The 21,660-nt window shown below is 32.5% G+C and overlaps 3 protein-coding genes across 7 annotated transcripts in view; 2 read left to right on the top strand and 1 right to left on the bottom strand.

The window, feature by feature from the left end:
• Positions 1–2,300: 2,300 nt before the first annotated feature.
• Positions 2,301–4,702, bottom strand: Gnptab (N-acetylglucosamine-1-phosphate transferase subunits alpha and beta). Its single transcript, XM_075312838.1, has 4 exons — positions 4,500–4,702; positions 3,090–4,445; positions 2,841–3,031; positions 2,301–2,636 (listed from the first exon to the last, which is right to left on the bottom strand). The coding sequence occupies exons 1-4, from the start codon at positions 4,605–4,607 to the stop codon at positions 2,339–2,341; spliced, it is 1,953 nt and encodes a 650-aa protein (XP_075168953.1). The 5' UTR covers positions 4,608–4,702; the 3' UTR covers positions 2,301–2,338.
• A 1,343-nt stretch (positions 4,703–6,045) lies between these two features.
• VhaAC45 (Vacuolar H[+] ATPase AC45 accessory subunit) lies at positions 6,046–8,403 on the top strand. Its single transcript, XM_075309405.1, has 4 exons — positions 6,046–6,286; positions 6,349–6,451; positions 6,508–6,772; positions 7,564–8,403. The coding sequence occupies exons 1-4, from the start codon at positions 6,204–6,206 to the stop codon at positions 8,259–8,261; spliced, it is 1,149 nt and encodes a 382-aa protein (XP_075165520.1). The 5' UTR covers positions 6,046–6,203; the 3' UTR covers positions 8,262–8,403.
• A 1,251-nt stretch (positions 8,404–9,654) lies between these two features.
• hig (locomotion-related protein hikaru genki) overlaps positions 9,655–21,660 on the top strand; it is a 32,233-nt gene continuing 20,227 nt past the window's right edge. The window contains exons 1-3 of one of the 5 annotated variants that reach the window (XM_075308983.1): positions 9,655–10,962; positions 11,552–11,717; positions 14,505–15,479. In XM_075308983.1, coding sequence (XP_075165098.1) covers positions 11,567–11,717; positions 14,505–15,479 — 1,126 coding nt within the window. In that variant the 5' untranslated portion in view covers positions 9,655–10,962; positions 11,552–11,566. Of the gene's footprint in view, positions 10,963–11,230; positions 11,315–11,551; positions 11,718–14,504; positions 15,480–21,660 lie in introns of those variants that run through there. The other 4 variants (XM_075308985.1, XM_075308987.1, XM_075308986.1 and 1 more) reach the window with 4 other exon arrangements.

The following is a 21,660-nucleotide window of genomic DNA, read 5'->3' as shown; positions in this document are numbered from 1 at the left end:
ATTTAGAAAACGATGTTAAGAAGTTTTAAGATACCACAACCCAAGTAATTCGATTGTGGATGGCAGTCTTTCATAGAAGTTTCTACGCAATCCATGGTGGAGGGTACATAAGATTCGGTCTGGCCGAACTTACGGCCGTATATACTTGTTTCTTCCTCATTATCAGTTTCTTCGGTTTCTTGTTCCCTGTCAACATTTAGGGTGTTCAAAAATTGACCCAAAAGCAATATATTCGATTGCGATGTATCGCAAACACCTGGTCGATCATCGCTTTGGCTATTATTTATCTGCAAAGAGAAAAACAAATAAATATCGTTTTTAGAAAAGAATTATTAAATATGTTTACAACTTACTTGATTCTCAAACTTCAAAATCCGAAACATCACTTCTTTAAGATGTGTTCGAGCACACATTAATTGTAATGGCTCCAAATATAAGGCTGCAAGGAGTGTTGGATTTTTTAGCAGCACTTTTTTTTCACGCCGTTCTAATATTGTCAGAAATGCAGTGAATGAGCAACACACTTCACTGATTGTACTGAGAACAGGGAGATTTTTAGAAAAAGGTCCCTTGAGACAGTGTTATCAGACTCGCTTTCATCATCCTCGTCGAACAATTTTACCATTTTAATCAAATTCCGACCATTATCCGTAGTAACGGCGTAAATTTGATTATTTTCGATGCCGAAACCCTCCAAAACATGTTCAACTTTAGCTTTTAGATACTCAGCTATAAATTTACATTACATTAAGGGGAGCTTTCACTTGCAATTAATGTATTATGTATTAATGTAATTAACGCTCCGTCAGTTCAATGCAGCCTAGCATTTTTATAATAATTTTCGATTTACTATAAAACTGTATGTTTATTCCCATTAAGCTGCGTTGAAGTCTAGTGGTCATGTCGATTTTCAAAGGCAGCACCTTGTTTTTTAGTTTTTCTTTTAAATAGGCTCTTTCCTTTTCGTATAATTCATTAACTAACTCAGTTATATTTCTGGAGGTAACTACTGGGATACCAAGTCCACCAAAAAGTTGATTAGTAATGAACTTGAAAGCAGCTGAATAAAAAAGGCAAACGGTACTTTTTCTGTTGTGACTAAATCAACACACGCATTTTTCATTTCTTCAGGAGCCATTGATACCGAAAATCTAACTTTTTTTAAAGGTACTTCACCATTCTTATCCTCATTATTTAGTTCCATATTGCATTCCCGTATATGCTTGTTGATCAAATGCCGCTTTAAATTGCTAATATGGTCACCTTTAAAAACGCTTTTACATAGCCGACATACATCATCGACTCGATATATTATCATAATTCCGACCCATATTCAAGATTATAGCATATGCAGTGTGGCAGACAAACGATGTGCTTAAACCATCAAATGAAAAAATACTTAGTGACAATAAATTTGGCGAACATAGCAAGGCCTACTTCCAAAAATGAGTTTTATTTTCCGAAGAAAAAAATAAAACTCCTAAAAAGAGTTTTATTTTCTGAAGAAAAAAATAAAACTCCAAAAACGAGTATCATTTTCTGAAGGAAAAAATAAAACTCATAAAAAGAGTTTTATTGATGACGGATAAATAAAACTCTATTTTTAACAGTTTCATTCGATCTTTTATTTTTTTGCTCACAAAATGACGAATAAAAAATAACTCTTTTGATTGCACTTATAACCGTTACGGTCCCTGGTTCTGCCTTGTTTTGTTGTGGTGTAATAATTTATATGGAATACTAGAAAGTGATACTTCTGAAGCTGTCCTGCGAAAGGCCACAAAACTTGAAAACGAAAACACAAATAAAAACAAAGAAAATATTTTGGAGAATACTTTTTATTAACGCCCCGTATGCAGCCAATAACACAATTTTGTCATGTATTTCTCACAGAATTTTCGGTGCCAAAACTCGATTGTATTTATTATGGGTAGCGGAAATTTCGTTAAAACTACATACCACGCTTAAAATGGGTTCTCCTTTTAATATAAGTATGGGCAACAAAGATTGTTCAAATAATCGGGAGTGTATCTACTTTATAGGGAACTATTCTGCAGTTTGGTATTCTATAATTTAAAATATTTTTTTTTCTATGATGTTACCATATTCAGAAATGTCACTAAAATTACAGTGAGAGGAATGTTTTTTTTTTGTGTTCTGCAGAAAGTACTATATTAAAAAAATGAAACTGTTATTTGCTCAAGAAAAATTACGTTTTTGTAGATGCATTGTAGCTCTTAGAGACGTAAAACGGCCACCAAATGATTTCAACATTTAAAGGTTTTGTGTTGGCTATCTAATTACATATATGTATATTTTTTTATTTTAAAAAGGGAAACTAAAATTTTTGCATACAAAATCTTCTTACAAATTTTGCTTTATAAATGAAAATGGATCGAACCAAATAAGCTAAAAAAATGGAACATGAACCGTATATCAAAATAATAAGGACTCTCTGTCTCCTACGCCATTTCATGTAATCTCTCCAATTGTCGAATTTGTTCCGATACTGTGGATGTAGTTCAAATTGGCTCCGGTGTGGAAAAAAAGATAAATAAAAATCATCTAGAAATTGGCGTATTAACTTATTATCCTCATGATGGGGATCCATATTATCATTAATGCAATTGAATTTTCTGAAAAGAATGGAAAAATAGACCAAGTACTACGTGGAGACTTGTTCAATCAATTTACGTTTTTATTTGTTTTGTCATTCAATTTTTTTATGTAAAAACAACTCCATATATGACGAAAAGTTTACGAAATGTTTTCCAAACACCAGAATTCATTTCTTCATATTCAGAAGTTATAAGCTATGTATGTATTTAATATTTGTATACCTGGGTGACCGACGTATTTTATCCAAAGATTCGACAACATTGCTAACATTGGAAGTCAGCATCATAAAGTTATTGTCTGCAATTCTTTTCGAATTCACTTTATATTTGTACTTGTTCCGTACTCCAAAATTGGTGTTCAAAGCTTCTACTAAGGGGGCACAATTTTTAACCAAGTCTCGTGTTACTGTAGGCTAAATAGGACATCTTATTATAAGGTATATATTTGATCATTTCAAGAAATAATCCTACCAAGTTCGAATCTGCGTAACGATCATATAGTATAGTACTGTATACATTACTTTTGTCACGTTGTTCAGTTCCATCCATCAATTTAAACGTACAATTTTGTATGATTTCTTCAAAGAAACGTACAGCAGACCAGTCCAACGGTAAAGGGAATAATCTTGTCAGTAATGTCCTTATCTCTCGATCGGACCAAGTAAGGGAGTGATCAGTATCAAACTCATTGAATATTTGATCTATGCTTACATTATAACTTTCTTCCATTAGATAGTTATAATATAGAAATGAAAATTGGACATCGTTAGCAGCTCGGAAACGGTGTTGAGCCGTTGTTAAGATTTCATTTTTAAAATCCTTATGTATAGTTTCGATAATATTTTTTTCTAACAACAATCCCACGTGAGCTATAACATGGCGTGCTTTAAAACCAAACCGACGATTTAGCAACATATTTGTGTGAATGAGCGATTCCGAAAAAATATCTGGGACTCGGGTCACTTTCGCTGTATCTGTAGGATGGTTATCTATTGCTAATGTATCTCTATGTTTCAGTTCTTTCGAATGCATCTGTTTGTTAAAATTTTCTACAGCAGTCTTCATATCAGTCTGATTAATTACATTTTTGTATTTGATTAAAATTTCTTTAAAACTTCGTGTTTTATTCTTTCTTATTTCAGTTGTATGAGTATTTTTACTTGGGAAATCTTTTTTCTTGGTATACATTAAAGTATTTTTTATTCTATTTTTATGTTGCTCGGTGTTTTTTTCTTTAATGTCACTTTCCGTATTCTCATTTTTGCAATCACCCCCATCATACTGACATTGTTTTACATTACAATGATGGTCGCAGGTGGCATCTCCTATATATGTCCAAGGACAGTTGAGTGCACAATCGGGTGCGATCCAGGCTTGAAAAATGTTCACACCTCCCGATTCAGTATACAAGTCCTCGGGGTAGATTTTCGACCCAAGAAAAATGTCATCATTTAAATAAATAAATCGTGGCGACAGATTGTGAATACGATGAATAAATGTTTCTATAGCCGAACTAGAAAATATTGGTAACCATTCCAGATTTGACACTAGAAACTCATGGGGTACAATTGTTATTTTTTCATTTGTGAGATCCAGCCACTTGGGTATTTGGCCATTAGTAATTATATAAATGTGCCTTATCCATGGGGCAAATTTTTCCAGTGAACGCAAGGAATACTTCAATTCATTTTTATCGTCAAATCTTGAATTATCATAATTGCTACTATACTTGCTAATTGAGTTAATAAATTCTGGGTCTGATCCATTAACCCATGTGTACACGACATCTATTGGTCCAAGGCAAACCTGCGTCCCTGAGTATGTTAGCTGAAAATATTTATAAAATTATACTGAAATGGCACATTCAACTTTCGTCATTACTTTTATTTGATACACAATAACTGTAGCTGTAACTAATAAAGTCACTACTATTAATTTCCATGTATGTCTTCTTCGTAAACAGGATTTTGATTTTCTTCGTAAATTCATTTTACTAATCCTTCCTATAAACTTTTATGAAAATTATGTACCAAATATATATGTACATATTTATTTTTTTCGTGCACATGTTTTGATAAATTACAAGGGATGAAAACTCAATATAACTATGTATACACAATGTTAGCCCACACCCCAATAATATATGGATTTCTAAAGTTTCAATTTCTAATGCTGAGAGTGGGTATTCTGTAATATTCATGTCTAATTATGGATTTTTCTATTTCCTGTAGGAATGTGTAACCTAGCAAAAATATGAAAGGATTCATTCACATCTTTTGAAACTTTTAGAAACACGATAAGTATTTCCTGGGTATAAAATTTGTATACGAAAATGGTTGTTTACCTATATCTCAAGAAAGTAGTATTAGAAAAGCCAGGGAACTTTTTGGAAGTTTAATGTACATTATTTTATGTTTAAGATTTTTGCTATCAAGCTATCCTGGAAGAAAATCCGTCTTATGTACATTGGCAACATTTAAAGAGAATTGCAAGAATTGTATGGTTGTATCGAAAGTAAACCTGTGAAGCACATTGACGTGAAACATCATTTTATAAGGGACTACATTATAAACGGAATTATTTCTGTAGAACACATCACCACCGTAAAACAATTGGCTGATATTTGTCAACGGATGCTGGTAAATACAAGAATGTGCGATATGAGCTTGGGCTAGTTGATTGAGAGTGGTGTTGAAATACTTGTTTCAATTAAGTTAGCATAAAATTGGAGTTTAATATAACAGTTTGTTGTGGAAAAACTTGTCAGTCTTTGACAAAACATTATTTGAAATACATTAAAATTTTGTATTATCAATTCTTTCTAAAGGTGGGTATTAAGTTCGGGTTTAGCCGCTAAAATCGTCGTTTTTTCATGAATGCTTTTCTTTAATAATCCATTTTAAGGAATACAAAGTTTGTGAAAATTTGCTTAAAATAAAATTTGCAACAAATATGTATGTATAATTTTATGCCTTTTTTTTTACTTTAAGGCCGGTATGCACCTCTAGCGAAAAATTTCATTCCCATAAGAAATGCATTGCTATTTATGCCAACGAAATTTTCGGTAGCGTTCAATTTCGTAAGCTGGTACGCACCTCTAATGAAAATAACAGGGTTGTCAAAAGCATATTTTGGCAGCAAACATTTAATTTATTACAATCATTGTGTTCGTAAAAGTTTTAAAAAGGTCTGTAAATAATAAACAATTTATTTGAGGAATATTTGGAACATATTAAAATTCAACTGATATGTATGAAAATCAAATGTAACAGTTTTAATGTAATGTCAGAAAATCACATAATACAACCCTGCGTGTCTAGTTGACGCATATGAAAGTTATTGGCGTAATGTGGCAGCATTGTACTGACATCACATGACTTCATATGATCATCATATGAATGAAGGAAAATTTTCATTATTTGACAGTGCAGATCGACGTCAAATTTTCTTATGGAATAGGAGTTGATTTTGATAAGGGATTTATATATTTTCTGTTCCATATTGCTGGTTTCCCGTTTTAATTTGTACACTAGTTTTTCGGGAAATTCAACCGTCTCGAGGAAAAACGAAAGCAGCAAAAGCAAAATGAAATATTTGATTGGTCTTCTGTGCGTCCTTAGTTTAGCCCTCGCTGAACAGTCGCCTGTCTTTCTTTGGGGTGTCAACAGGTAATTAGTTCATGGTAAAATTGTTCTTTACATACAATAACAAAATACCATAATATTTCTAGTGTGGCTAAACCTTCCTTGAAAACAATACCTCAATCGGATTTCACAAATATAATTGCATCTCATCAGAATGGAAAGACACTTGTAGTGTTTTTGGAAAATGGCGTAAGTAATTTTTTTTCTGGTTTGTACGTGTGTGAGTAATCAGTAATACTTTTTAGTTGACCAATAAAGATTTTACATGTAGTAACGCACAGACGACAAAATCATGCTTTGTTCGCCTGCAAGAGGTGCCCCAAAAGAATTTCTTTGCGTCCGTTGAAAATCCAGTAGAAGCACTTCGATCGATAGGAAATCATGAATACAATTCTATTGATTCCTCTGGAAAACTAGCACATCCTATTGATACTGGAAAGGCCAACATTGTTTTTGTAGTATTTGACGATGAATCAGATTTGGATCGTACAACTTGTTTGGAGTCACATGGTAAGTTTCTTCGCTAGGTCAGTATTTTATGATCTAATTGAAACTAAAAAACTTCTTACGGAAAATAGATCCAATAAGGCGTTATTAGACAAAAGGCATATATTAAAATATTTAGTTAAAAGTTAGACAATTAATTTAGTAAACACCATTACTGCAATTACACTCTAAAGAAATTTTTATCTTATTTAAAATCTTAATACAAAGCACATGAGGCCAATTAAATTGTGTGAATGTTAGGTGTTGTAGCAAATATTTTCTGCTGGAAAAGGAAAACATTTTCATTTATTCGAAAAGAAATACTGCTATTGCTGTTCAACAAAAATTTTGCTAATTCAGCAAACTTGATTGCCTTCGATTTTAATTCAATTCAATTTATTTATATATTCATATGTTATATATATTAGGTAGCACTCGTCAAAACGTTTTTAGCAATCTACATACACTTTTCCTGTTACAGGAAAAACTGTAACAGGATATATGTAAATTAGCAGAGATCTGTCTTTGAGTATAGTTCATGCAATAACAGCAAATGAAGAAAATGGAAAATTTGTATCAGTCAACATTTTCAAGGCCAATATTTTGAATGTCTCCGAATCGCTAGGATCCTCAATTATAAAATTTCCGAATTCATTAACTCTGGTTCATAAAAATAACTGACTTTGGTGGTCAATATAGACCCATATAAGGAATACATAAAAATAGCATTTGTTATTTTTGTACACTTAAATGGTTATTTATGGATAAACACATATAAAAATATATGAAAATTATTAATTTGTTTTTTGTTTCAGATTCTGTAATTGCTGAAATTGCCTCCGAACTAAATGACAAGGCAATTTTCATGTACACAACTGCACCACATACTTCGTCGAATAAAAGTTTGAAACGTGAACGACGCGCTGCTGATGATAATCCTATGGTGTTCCAAGACGGTTCTAAATTGCTTATGTATTTTACGAGTCTTACCGTCGTGGACAGTAAAGAAGCTACAACTACAGTTTTGACGCCGCAAGGCATGGAAGTTACTACAACCAACGCAACCGCTATGTCAGTTAAATTAACATCAACACCCCCTTTAACATTCGACATAACATTGTCTGGTGGCTACTTCTTCATGACTAATGTGTTGTGGAATGGCATTCAATTCCGCAGTAATGATGTTTACTCCCCCACAGACTTTTCGTACTTTTGCGGTAATTTAACACTGTACGGCAAAGGTACTATTGAGGAACAAAGCACGTACACATTAAATTGGAACTCTTTCCAATTCCAAGCCCCATTCGGCTCAACCACCAATGAGCAGTTCGTTTTTGGTGATCCTTGGCATTGTGTTGGATTCTTTACCGGAGCAATTCTATCTGGACTTCTTATTGTAGTTCTACTATTAACAATCACATTTGTAGGTGTCTGTTGGATGATGGACATCAATACAATGGATAGATTTGATGATCCAAAGGGAAAGACGATTACAATTAATGCGAGCGAGTAAAGTTAAAGTATGGCGTAAATGGCTGTACAATATTTGCAAAGAGCTCTTTAATTCATTCCCTACAATAAGTTTCTTTTTCGCCAATTTACTGTAAATATAGCGTTCTTGAGTGTGTAAAATACATAATTTCCCTAAAGCTAAATTTAGTTCAGCATCCAAAATTTACCTTTATGGAAATTGTGAAATTCCCTTATCATATCATCTATACGTATGAAATCTACAATTTACTTTTGTTGTGAAACAATGGGAAAAACTTACTTTCTAATGCATTGCTTATTTAGTTATCATCCTTTAATTAATGTATTTGTTGTATATATTTTTATGAGTTGGTAATAAAACTTGGTTGTTCTCCAATTTATTAAAATAAACCTATTGTTCTCATTTTTTTATTTATTGATACAAACATATTTTGGATGGACCTCATTTAGATGATTCATGTATTCCATGTACTAGTCTATATCGTTTTCTTTGTGTTGATACTGTTTTTATACTGTCATTTTTACAAAATTTGGTAAAACATGTACTATAACAAGAAGGCCCTAAAGTCAATTTATTTCCATTTTGGTTCATTATGAAATTATTGAAGCGTTTATAATTTCGCACAAATTCGCTAATTTTATGAATTAAAAAAAATGTGTCCATCTTAAACTCTGTTTGGGGCTATGGGCACTTACACTAATTCTAACTAACATATTATGAAATTTTCTTGAAAAACAAAAAAATAATTATGTCAAACAAAATTTCTTGAATTTGTATTTGCCTTCTTTTTTGTGTGTAAAAACACTAAAATTAATTAAATTTTTTGAGATATCTGTGATCCGACAATTTTCTGAAGTGTTTTTTTTTATTTATTACTTATTTTAATTTAATTAACACATTTTAGAACCAAGCCCAAACGGCCATGTAGGGTTACAGATAAAAATAATGAGGACTACAACCAAACGCCGCAAATATTGACATATACATAAAACTTAATAGAAACTAAATAGCTTAGATCAACTTTTATATAGTAAAAATAAAAATAAATATATATATATATATATATATATATATATATATATATATATATATATATATATATATATATATATATATATATATATATATATATATATATATATATATATATATATATATATATATATATATATATATATATATATATATATATATATATATATATATATATATATATATATATATATATATATATATATATATATATATATATATATATATATATATATATATATATCATAAAAGCAAAAAAGCACTAACATTATATAAAAAAAATCATTGGCACTTTATCATTACTATATTAATCACGCTGTCATTTTGATTAAATGGTTAGCATACCCGCTTGCATCCTGGTGTTTTAAAGCTTCACAGCTATGTGAAGCACCGTTCGGACTCGCCTATAAAAGTGAGGCGAGCCCTCATAAGAGTGAAGTTCACCATTTGTGGTACTACAATGGACTGAATAGTCTAAGTGAGGCTGAAATAAGTGCCTCTAACAACGCGGTTGTCCATTCCTACTATTCTTGAGAACTATAGGAAGGTATTAAGTTCGAGTTTAGCAGCTAATTTCGCCATTTTGTCACGATTATTTTTCTTATTGATTATTAATCAACTTTAAAGAATATAAACTTTGTGGAATGCTTGCTTTGGGCTATTCACCATCAAGATATAATATAATTTGTATCAAAGAGGGAGGTATAAAATTACCTTCATTACTGATTTAATTTTTATTTTAGCGGCTAAACTCGAAAGTGGGTAACCTTATACGAAAATGTTCTTCTACTTTAAGGTTGGTATTATGTTCGAGTTTAGCCGCTAAAATCAAAAATAATTCTTTAAATGCAGTATAACATCATAACTTTTTTCACGAATTTTATTTTAACTCGAAGCGGAATGATGCAAAGCAACCATTGAAATAGCTTATTTCCTTTAAAATGAATTATTAAAGAATAGTAACTGTGAAATTGTGGCAGTTTTAGCGCGGTAATGCGTTAAATTTATACCCAGGTTTAGTTCATAAAATTTTGGAGACGTACTTGGAATAAAGAAAACTTCATTCAGGTCAGCTAATTTTAGCATTAAGTTTAACAACGGACTTTTTTCTCTGTATTCGCTATTTTTGCGAAAATAACTGATTGTCGCAGAAATGCAGAAATTCTACTAGCTTCAGTTTTTTATTCTACGAATGTTTAATGTTTTCGTCATGTTTCTTCATTTCTACTCGACGACGAAGGCGATTTTTTTGAATGGATACAGCAATTTCAATAGCCTTTTATCCATATATACAAAAACAACCTTACTAAAAAGCCTCCAAAAGGAACATTAAACGTGAAAGCTCTTAATGTATTTACCTTAGGAAAATGTCTTCATTCTTGTTTAATTGAGTGCGGAAGTCCATAGAACGATAGCTACTACCATGCCGCATTATTTTGCTTTTTGCAAACTACCGGCATATCTTAGTGGATACAAACAACATTCAGATAAAAATAAACAAACTCATATGCAGCAACATGGACCAAATGAGCACAGTTTGTGTTTCATTGCAAAGGCGCAGGACCAAGAATGAGAGCAAATCACCGACCTATGTTAAGGAAATAATATATAAATATATTGTCAGAACATATGAAAAATTAGTTTCCGTTCGAGTTTTCATCGATTTACATCGTAACAAATAACTGATACGGTGGGTGTTAAATCTTTAAATAAAAAATATATACTAGTAGATTATTTTTAAGGAATATGACTTTTCACTGTGATTTTTGAAATGTTAATTTGTTCTTGTGACTTGTTATTAAATCCATTATTCTCAATCATATCAATCTGTTAAAATATTTTGTAAAATATTTATACATTAAATTTTACACTGTACTGTGTACTTGTTATACCTAATTTTGATGCAAAAGAAATTTTGTAATAAAGATTTAAACATAATACTATCGAGAATATATCTATTCAAATTGGTTAATTTTGCTTATTTTCTGCATTTTGCACTTTTAAAACTCGATATCAAAAAGAGGATGCTGTGAATCGTCAATGTAAGCTTTTTTATATAACCAAGATGAAATGTTTGTGTGTTTATCATAAATTAGCTTTTTCTCCTCATGGAGTTGTGCAAGAAAGCAAGAACACACAACATATTAGTCCTTGAAGGATATGAAAAATGCATATCAATGTAAAACTGTGACATTGAACGTTTAGTGGTTAGAAACATCACTACAATCTTGCATGTTACTTTGTTTATTAGGAAAAAACTAATAAAATTTATATTTTAGCTGTATGTCGAAACGATGTTACTTCAAATGACTCAGTCTCTTCAAAGGATGCCCCACAAACCTTCGTGGATGTTTTTGTTGTTACTAGTTATTGGTGCAATATTTTTGGATAAGACCTCAGCTAATCTTGAAACAGAAGCACCTCAAACTACAACACCAGAACCAGGTAAGAACTTTAAAAATATATGTACAGCCAGCTACGAAAATAAAATCGTAACAACAAATTTTGTCTGCTGAAAGGAAACGGGAAAGCTGTTCATGTGGTTGTTTCAACAAACATCCGTTAGTTGGAACTACAGTGTATTAGTTGAAATAACTGATGTTTTCTTCTATAAAGACTACAAATGTTTGTTCTCCTGGCAACAACACTCATATTAAAAAGTCTGCTAAAAACAGCAGTCGATGTCTGCTGTTACATTTTTGTACACTCATAGAAAAAAGTCTGCTAAAACAGCAGTCGATGTCTGCTGTTATATTTTTGTACTTCAGGGCCTAATGAACAACAATTTATAAAATTTTTAGGTTATAAAATTTTCCCCAAAGCATATTTAAGAACCAAAAGTAGTTTTTGGTATATTTTTGCTCTGTTATATACTTACAAGCTCCTAAATACGATCAGCAAACATTTTGTTTGCTGTTATGCCTCAATTCGATAAATATTCAGATTTTTGGTCAAATACTATAGATATTCATAAAATATTGTGTTAATTCTGTTAGGATAGCTCCTATGTTGACATTTTGCCAAAATAAAACATGTTTTAGTGTAATCGAGCTTAAAAAATAGCAGGAAATGTTTGCTATTTCAGCAAACAGTGACTGCTGTCCCTTTTTCAGCATACTTTCTACTGTTTTAGCAGACTTTTCTGCTGTCCCTACTAACAAATTTCTTTGGGTGTACTTCAGGGTCCACCGAATAACAAATTATAAAATCTGTGAGTTTTAAATTTTCCCCCAAAGCATATTTAAGAATCAAAAGTAGTTTTTGGTATATTTTTGCACTGTAATATACTTACAAGACCCTAAATACGATCAGCAAATATTTTGTTTGATGTTATGCCTCAATTTCATAAATATTGAGACTGTTGGATGGACAAATACTATATGTAAACACCCTGCTTTTACAAACGATACCACCTGAAGGCCCCCTATAAAATTATTTACTACTTATTAGAGGTGTGCACGTGACTCACGAAAATTTTCGTGACTCACGCGTGAGTAACGAATTTCGGAAAAACACGCTCACGAAAATAATCCCGCTTACGAAAATAAAATGCTTACGAGTTCAATTCATATATAATTTTAGTGACATCCTAAGTGTTAAAAGTTATATAACGCCCTCGGTTTTAATCATACTCATATTTTCAGTAAGGTTCTATAGGTAAATTACTCATAAAATTATTCGTGAGTCACGAGGTTTCTCTTGAGTCACGACATTTTTCGTGAGTCACGATATTTTTCGTGAGTCACAACATTTAAACGATTTTCGTGCGTGAGTAAAAATTTTCTTTTCGTGAGCGTGCGTGAGTCCTACCAAAAAATATCGTGCGTGAATAAGATTTCTCCTTCGTGAGTGTGCGTGAGCGTGAGTAAAATATTACTCACGAGCACACCTCTACTACTTATCTCTTTCTTGTACTAAATATTTCATATTCCATTTGTTTCTTGATTGACATTAAAATGACTTTGATGGTATCGCACTTGGCGCAACATGTTTTGGTTATACAGTTGAATTCTTGTTCACAGTCAGAGAGTATTGAGCGAGATTTGAGTATTGAATAAACGAGTCCTAACCTTAAAATTTGAGTCTTTCTTTATTTTGAAAATGGAACAATTTATTGCACATTGTCTACATATAGATATTCATAAAATATTGTTTTGTGGTGTGATAGCCCCTAATGCGCTTTACAGACTATCAGTTATTCCGGACGGAATGTCGGTGTTTGTAAAGAATCTTACAGTGTGTCGGATCGATACGACTTGTCGGCGATGACTAAATAATCGGTAAATGTGTTATCGATCCCATAAACATGCAACAGTATCGATTATGCCTTCGGACTTAACTTATAATGTGCACAATATATGGGATATGTTCGACACGAGCTCTGTCGTCCGGAATAACTGATAGTCTGTAAAGCGCATTATCCGAAGGCATAATCGATACTGCTGTATGTTTATGGGATCGATAACACATTTACCGATTATTTCATCATCGCCGACAAGTCGTATCGATCCAACACACTGTAAGATTCTTTACAAACACCGACATTCCGTCCGGAATAACTGATATTTTGTAAAGCGCATAAGTTGACATTTTTATTTGATTCTGCAAACTAAAACATGTTTTAGTTTAATCGAGCTTAAAAAATAGCGAACAATGTTTGCTATTTCAGCAAACAGTAACTGCTTTCCTTTTTTCAGCAGACTTTTCTGCTATTTTTACTAACAAATTTCTTTGGGTGAAATTTTGTCAGTTTTTATAGATATTTTGAAGTAAATTAATTTATAAAATATTTGAACAAAAATATAAATTACGATCTCCGTTTCGGATCTTATATTAAATAGAGCGGTTTTTGCATATTTTGTTTGCCATGTCGAAGAAGAGTTCATTTGTTATAGTGAAGACACATCTGCAATTTTACTTCTAAAAAATCTGTAAATAGTTGAAAATATTTGATATTTCAATCTGAATAAAATAAACATTTTCAATTTTTGCATTGGATCATTCCCCATCAAGTTATAATAAAATTTGCAACAAGAATATATAATTTTATTCTGTTTTTGCAGATTTAGTTTTGATTTTAGCGGCTATACTCGAACTTAATACTCATCTTAAGATGAGAAACTACATATATGTGTATATGTATAAATATAAAAAATAGTATAAATGATATATAATTCCAATTATTAATTCATGTTCAAATTCAAATAACTAAATGTATACAAATATTCCCAGATGCTTCGCCCGGATGCAAGGCCCCTGACATACGATTCAATGTCATAAAACCGGAAACTACAACGCATCAACCCTACGCAAAGTTCGAAACAACCCCTGCATATTCGCCAGATGACTCGACAACATCAGATGTTGACTTTGTTGAAAGGATTAATATTGATCTGACAGGACGTCATAACGGCAATCAAATGGGAGGCATTGTGAACCCCTATCAGGTCAGTATGAATGATCACCATACAACAGCAAATTTGCATGCCAACGACATGGCCGCGACCGATGAGGACGAAGAAGAGGACGATGAAAATATGGACAATGATGGGGCTACACAGAAACCAAATCAAACCCGAAAAAACAATGCAAAGAAACGCCGCACCAGTCAGGGAAGACGTCGACGCATTGAGAATGAGAATGGTCAAACACGCGGCAGAGGCAGTCGCTACAAGCGACAAAGTGACACTGATGACCACAGTGATTCTCTTCATAGTGATAAAATATTGGATATAAATTTGCCACCTGCTACAGACGTATACTATATCCGATTTGTTGATACTAAAAAACATCCCACTGAAAATGGGGAACTCAAATACAGGATATATAAATGGAAACAAAAAAGTCGCAATATAACATCGCATATAGAACAGAAACCTGAAAACCATTTCGGGGCCCATCACAGACATAGGGGAGACAGTCAAACAAATGAAAACGTCACTGAGTGGTATAGTTTAAAGGATAAACACCTTGAAGAGCAAATCAACAATCAACTAACGGAAGATGTTGATGGTCAAACTGGTGAAAGCGTACCACCATTGGAACAGACTAAAGAGGTTGATTCTTATGCCCAAATATTCTCGAATTCGAGTCAAAGTGGCGCTTTACAACGCGTAAAGCGAAAATCTGGGAAAACTACCGGCGCTCTTAGTCGTCCCAAGGGTGGTGGCGATTCCAGTTCCAAAACTACAAGTCGCAAAGATAAAGGTAAGAAAATTATAGAGGCCTTTTTTCACAATCTCTCATTATAATAGAATATATGGCACATCCTCAAGTCAAATTCTAGTTGTAGATTTAGAAAACAGTCTGTCAAACAAATTTCAGGCCATTTGAACTTGCTTTCAAGCAGATGCAGACGTTTAATGCATATTTCAAAAACAATAGTAGAAGAAGATTTGAAATGAGGAACTGAGACCAATATATCCTAACTTCTTTTTTATTTTAATATGTCCGTAAATGACAAGTAGGGACCTAGAGCAAAATATTGTTTTAAGCACAAAGATTTCTTGTCCTTATTTCTTAGCTACGAAAACATTCGTAACATTCTTTTACCAACAGTCGATGCATTTTTCATTGCAGACAATGAGTAATGACATTCGACTTTAAAATAGGTAAATTTTTATTGAACTGAAAAAATTTTTCTGGAGGTGGCTAAGGCACCTAAGGAAGAAGCCATTAGAGTAAAGACAAAATATTTGAAACCGGAGAAAATTCTTTTCAGTGCAATATCCCATCTTCTCTTTTATATTGTTTTTGGTATATTCGAACGAGAAAGCGGGAATTTGTTCAAATTTCCCGGGATCGGGCACAAAAAATCTTCCTTCCTTCTTCCTAAATTTTAGACACTTGAACAATTTATGAAGTAGCCTAAGGCATATGTACTAAGGCGCTTTTTTGGAACAAAAGTGTAGATTTTTTGTGATAAACAATGACTTTTTGCAAGGTATTGTGGCAGCCCGGCAGAGATTGAAGGCGAGCATGCTAACCATTCCACCACAGTGGCTCCCCTAAATACCCAAGGGCAACAATAAATATTCACTTTGCCACACATGCATACTATTTTAATTTTATATAATCAATTTTGCAATTCTTTTGTGGTTTTTAGTTCATAAATTTATCAAAAACACAAGAGTGATTTTTCGTCGCAATCGACATGACAAACTTCATGTCATTATGTTGACGTAGACCTCCGGCGCTTCAGTTTGGCAATGTTAAATCTTCCTCTTGTTAACTAAGTTCTCATTGCCTAATGTCGTTGCTAATATTACCAGACTTAATAAATTAATCTGTGTGGAAAATTCCCAGAACGGAATAGGCCAAAACTTGTTTTATTCACACTAGCATCTCAACTTGAAGCCGAGGAAAATATTTAAAATTTGGGAGGGATGCATTTTTATGTGTGTGTATATGAGTGGGCGAACCATTCCAACGTCCCGCCACAGCTAAAGAACGTACCTGGGCACTTCTACTAGCTTTCCTTATTCTAAAACATTCCACCCGGTCATAGTGCTTTGTAGTGGAAACATAGCATACTGATTTTTATTAATTTTTTGCACTAAAAATCGTAATAATACGGAATGAAAAAATTGTTTTCTTTTTTATACCCTTCACCATAGGATGGGGGTATATTAACTTTGTCATTCCGTTTGTAACACATCGAAATACTGCTCTAAGACCCCATAAAGTATATATACGAGTATTCTGGGTCGTGGTGAAATTCTGAGTCGATCTAAGCATGTCCGTCCGTCTGTTGAAATCACGCTAACTTCCAAACGAAACAAGCTATAGATTTGAAACTTGACGCAAGTAGATGTTATTGATGTAGGTCGAATGGTATTGCAAATGGGTCATATCGGACCACTTTTACGTATAGCCCCCATATAAACCGACGCTCAAATTTGACTTGCGGAGCCTCTTGGAGGAGCAAAATGTGAAACGCCATTCGGACTCGACTATAAAAAGAAGGTGTCTTGTGATTGAGCTGAACATAGAATTGGGCAGCACTCATTGATTTTCAACTCTTGTGGTATCAAAATGGACAGAATAGCTTAAGTAAGCCAACTCTTGTGGTATCAAAATGGACAGAATAGCTTAAGTAAGCCTAAAATATCGGGCTCCCCTATATATAACCTAACGATAGGTATAACTACCGTACTATGGTTTACATATATTTACTTCTTGATGTGTTTACGTTAAATTGGAGAAACAAGTTAAATTAAATAAATGTAAATAAAATAAATGTAGATAAAAATCTAATAAAGTATTAAGTTGTTTCCTATTTATTTCTTTAATAATATCCGAAACACTTACGTAGCATTAAAAAGTTTAAAGTTTTTACTTTAAAGTTTTTTGAAATTTAGAAAACATTTTTTTACATTGAAATATCTGTCATAAATTTGAGTTTTTTACTGACATTTATTTGTACAAAAAAAATCGCTTCTGTAACATATGCCTCAAACAGATTTTGCTTCAGGCATATATATATATATATATATATATATATATATATATATATATATATATATATATATATATATATATATATATATATATATATATATATATATATATATATATATATATATATATATATATATATATATATATATGCCTGAAGCAAAATCTGTTTGAGGCATATGTTACAGAAGCGATTTTTTTTGTACAAATAAATGTCAGTAAAAAACTGTACTAAGGCGCTTTTTTGGAACAAAAGTGTAGATTTTTTGTGATAAACAATGACTTTTTGCAAGGTATTGTGGCAGCCCGGCAGAGATTGAAGGCGAGCATGCTAACCATTCCACCACAGTGGCTCCCCTAAATACCCAAGGGCAACAATAAATATTCACTTTGCCACACATGCATACTATTTTAATTTTATATAATCAATTTTGCAATTCTTTTGTGGTTTTTAGTTCATAAATTTATCAAAAACACAAGAGTGATTTTTCGTCGCAATCGACATGACAAACTTCATGTCATTATGTTGACGTAGACCTCCGGCGCTTCAGTTTGGCAATGTTAAATCTTCCTCTTGTTAACTAAGTTCTCATTGCCTAATGTCGTTGCTAATATTACCAGACTTAATAAATTAATCTGTGTGGAAAATTCCCAGAACGGAATAGGCCAAAACTTGTTTTATTCACACTAGCATCTCAACTTGAAGCCGAGGAAAATATTTAAAATTTGGGAGGGATGCATTTTTATGTGTGTGTATATGAGTGGGCGAACCATTCCAACGTCCCGCCACAGCTAAAGAACGTACCTGGGCACTTCTACTAGCTTTCCTTATTCTAAAACATTCCACCCGGTCATAGTGCTTTGTAGTGGAAACATAGCATACTGATTTTTATTAATTTTTTGCACTAAAAATCGTAATAATACGGAATGAAATAATTGTTTTCTTTTTTATACCCTTCACCATAGGATGGGGGTATATTAACTTTGTCATTCCGTTTGTAACACATCGAAATACTGCTCTAAGACCCCATAAAGTATATATACGAGTATTCTGGGTCGTGGTGAAATTCTGAGTCGATCTAAGCATGTCCGTCCGTCTGTTGAAATCACGCTAACTTCCAAACGAAACAAGCTATAGATTTGAAACTTGACGCAAGTAGATGTTATTGATGTAGGTCGAATGGTATTGCAAATGGGTCATATCGGACCACTTTTACGTATAGCCCCCATATAAACCGACGCTCAAATTTGACTTGCGGAGCCTCTTGGAGGAGCAAAATGTGAAACGCCATTCGGACTCGACTATAAAAAGAAGGTGTCTTGTGATTGAGCTGAACATAGAATTGGGCAGCACTCATTGATTTTCAACTCTTGTGGTATCAAAATGGACAGAATAGCTTAAGTAAGCCAACTCTTGTGGTATCAAAATGGACAGAATAGCTTAAGTAAGCCTAAAATATCGGGCTCCCCTATATATAACCTAACGATAGGTATAACTACCGTACTATGGTTTACATATATTTACTTCTTGATGTGTTTACGTTAAATTGGAGAAACAAGTTAAATTAAATAAATGTAAATAAAATAAATGTAGATAAAAATCTAATAAAGTATTAAGTTGTTTCCTATTTATTTCTTTAATAATATCCGAAACACTTACGTAGCATTAAAAAGTTTTCAGCAGTAATTTAGCACCTAATGGATTTCATACATAGTGTGAGAGGCTATCCGGTTTGAAATGGGCGTGGCTCATTGATAAAGGATGCATAATCATGCATATTTACTTTAAAGTTTTTTGAAATTTAGAAAACATTTTTTTACATTGAAATATCTGTCATAAATTTGAGTTTTTTACTGACATTTATTTGTACAAAAAAAATCGCTTCTGTAACATATGCCTCAAACAGATTTTGCTTCAGGCATATATATATATATATATATATATATATATATATATATATATATATATATATATATATATATATATATATATATATATATATATATATATATATATATATATATATATATATATATATATATATATATATATATATATGTTTGTAGTGTTCAAACATATTATGTTTCACCTTAGGCATACACTGGTAGAAAAAATATTAATGAAATTTTCTTTGGGTATATATATTTTTAATTCGCCAATTGGTTACTTCCATTATTTTACTTGCAGCATACTCTGTAGGTCTCTCTTTCTAAACACATATATGTTTATATTCTATTTCTGAATTAATATATGTTTGCAAACATTTTATGTCCCAAACATAATATTAACATATGACCAGGGGAAGGAATCTGATCCGGTTGAAATTTGGTACATGGTGTTAGTATATGTTCTCCCACAACCATGCAAAAATTGGTCCAAATCGGTCAATAATTATATATAGCCTCCATATAAACCGATCCACCGATTTCGCTTGCGGAGCCTCTAAGAGAAGCAAATTTCATCCGATCCGGCTGAAATTTGATACATGGTGTAAGTATATGGTCTCAAACAACTACGCAAAAATTGGTCCACATCGGTCCATAATTATATATAGCCCCCATATAAACCGATCCACCGATTTCGCTTGCGGAGCCTCTAAGAGAAGCTAATTTCATCCGATCCGGCTGAAATTCGGTACATGGTGTTAGTATATGGTCTCTAACAACCATGTAAACTTTGGTTCACATCGGTCCATAATTATATAGAGCCCTCATATAAACCGCTCCCCAGATTTGACCTCCGGAGCCTCATGGATGAGCAAAATTCATCCGATTCGGTTGAAATTTGGTACGTGGTGTTAGTATATGGTCTCTGATAACCATGCAGGAATTGGTCCATATCGGTCCATATTTATATTCATCCGATCCTCTTGAAACGTAGTACGTGGTGTTAGTATATGGTATCTAATAACCATGCAAAAATTGGTTCATATCGGTTAATAATTATATATAGCCCTCACATAAACCGATCCCCAGATTTGATCTCTGGAGCCACTTGAAGGAGCAAAATTCGTCCGGTTGCAATTTGGTACATTTCGCTAGTGTATGGCCGATAACAAACTTGCCAAAATTGGTCCGTATCGATATGTATTATATATAGCCCCCAAATAAACCGATCCCCAATCACAGAAAAATCACGATTGCTACTTGTTCCAAAAAAAAAATCTACCAAAATTTTATTGCCATAGAAAATTATGTCAAAATTTTATATTTCTATAGAAAATTTTGTCAAAATTTGTCAACATTTTATGTTTTTAGGAAATTTTGTCAAAATATAATTTCTATTCAAAATTTTGTCAAAAATTTATTTCTATAGGAAATTTTATTTCTATAGAAAATTTTGTCAGAATTTTATTTCTGTAGAAAAATTTGTCAAAATGTTATTTCTATAGAAAATTTATGAAGCATTTCATAGTTGGAGAGGAATATTTTGCAAAATCTTCCAAAACATCAAGAATTCTACCAATCTACCAAACAGTAAAACATCTGACATTTTTGGTAGACTCGTGTTCATAATTGTATATAGCCCCCATATAAAGCGACCGATATTTCAATTCTGGCTCTATAATCACCGCACAAAAGTTCATATTTCTTCCCTATATATACCGGTCAATAACTGAATATATACGCATTTAATCGACCTTTCTTTTGTCTACTATATATCCCGCATGGACTAACTTACAATTTAGAAGATGATGTTAAGAAGTTTATAGATGCCTTGCCATCGGCCACAACCCAAGTAATTGAATTGTGGATGACCGTCTATAGTAGAAGTTTCTACGCAATCCATGGTGGAGGGTACATAAGATTTGGCCTGGCCGAACTTACGGCCGTATATACTTGTTTATTTTTATTTGATGTTGTTGATTGGTAACATGTTGTCATTTCCATGATTGAAATAATTTCCATGCGTCAATCCGTGCGTTGATGG

This window comes from Haematobia irritans, chromosome 5 (assembly GCF_050003625.1).
Source record: "Haematobia irritans isolate KBUSLIRL chromosome 5, ASM5000362v1, whole genome shotgun sequence".
Taxonomy (NCBI): domain Eukaryota; kingdom Metazoa; phylum Arthropoda; class Insecta; order Diptera; family Muscidae; genus Haematobia; species Haematobia irritans.
This window is presented reverse-complemented; position numbering and strand designations above follow the sequence as displayed.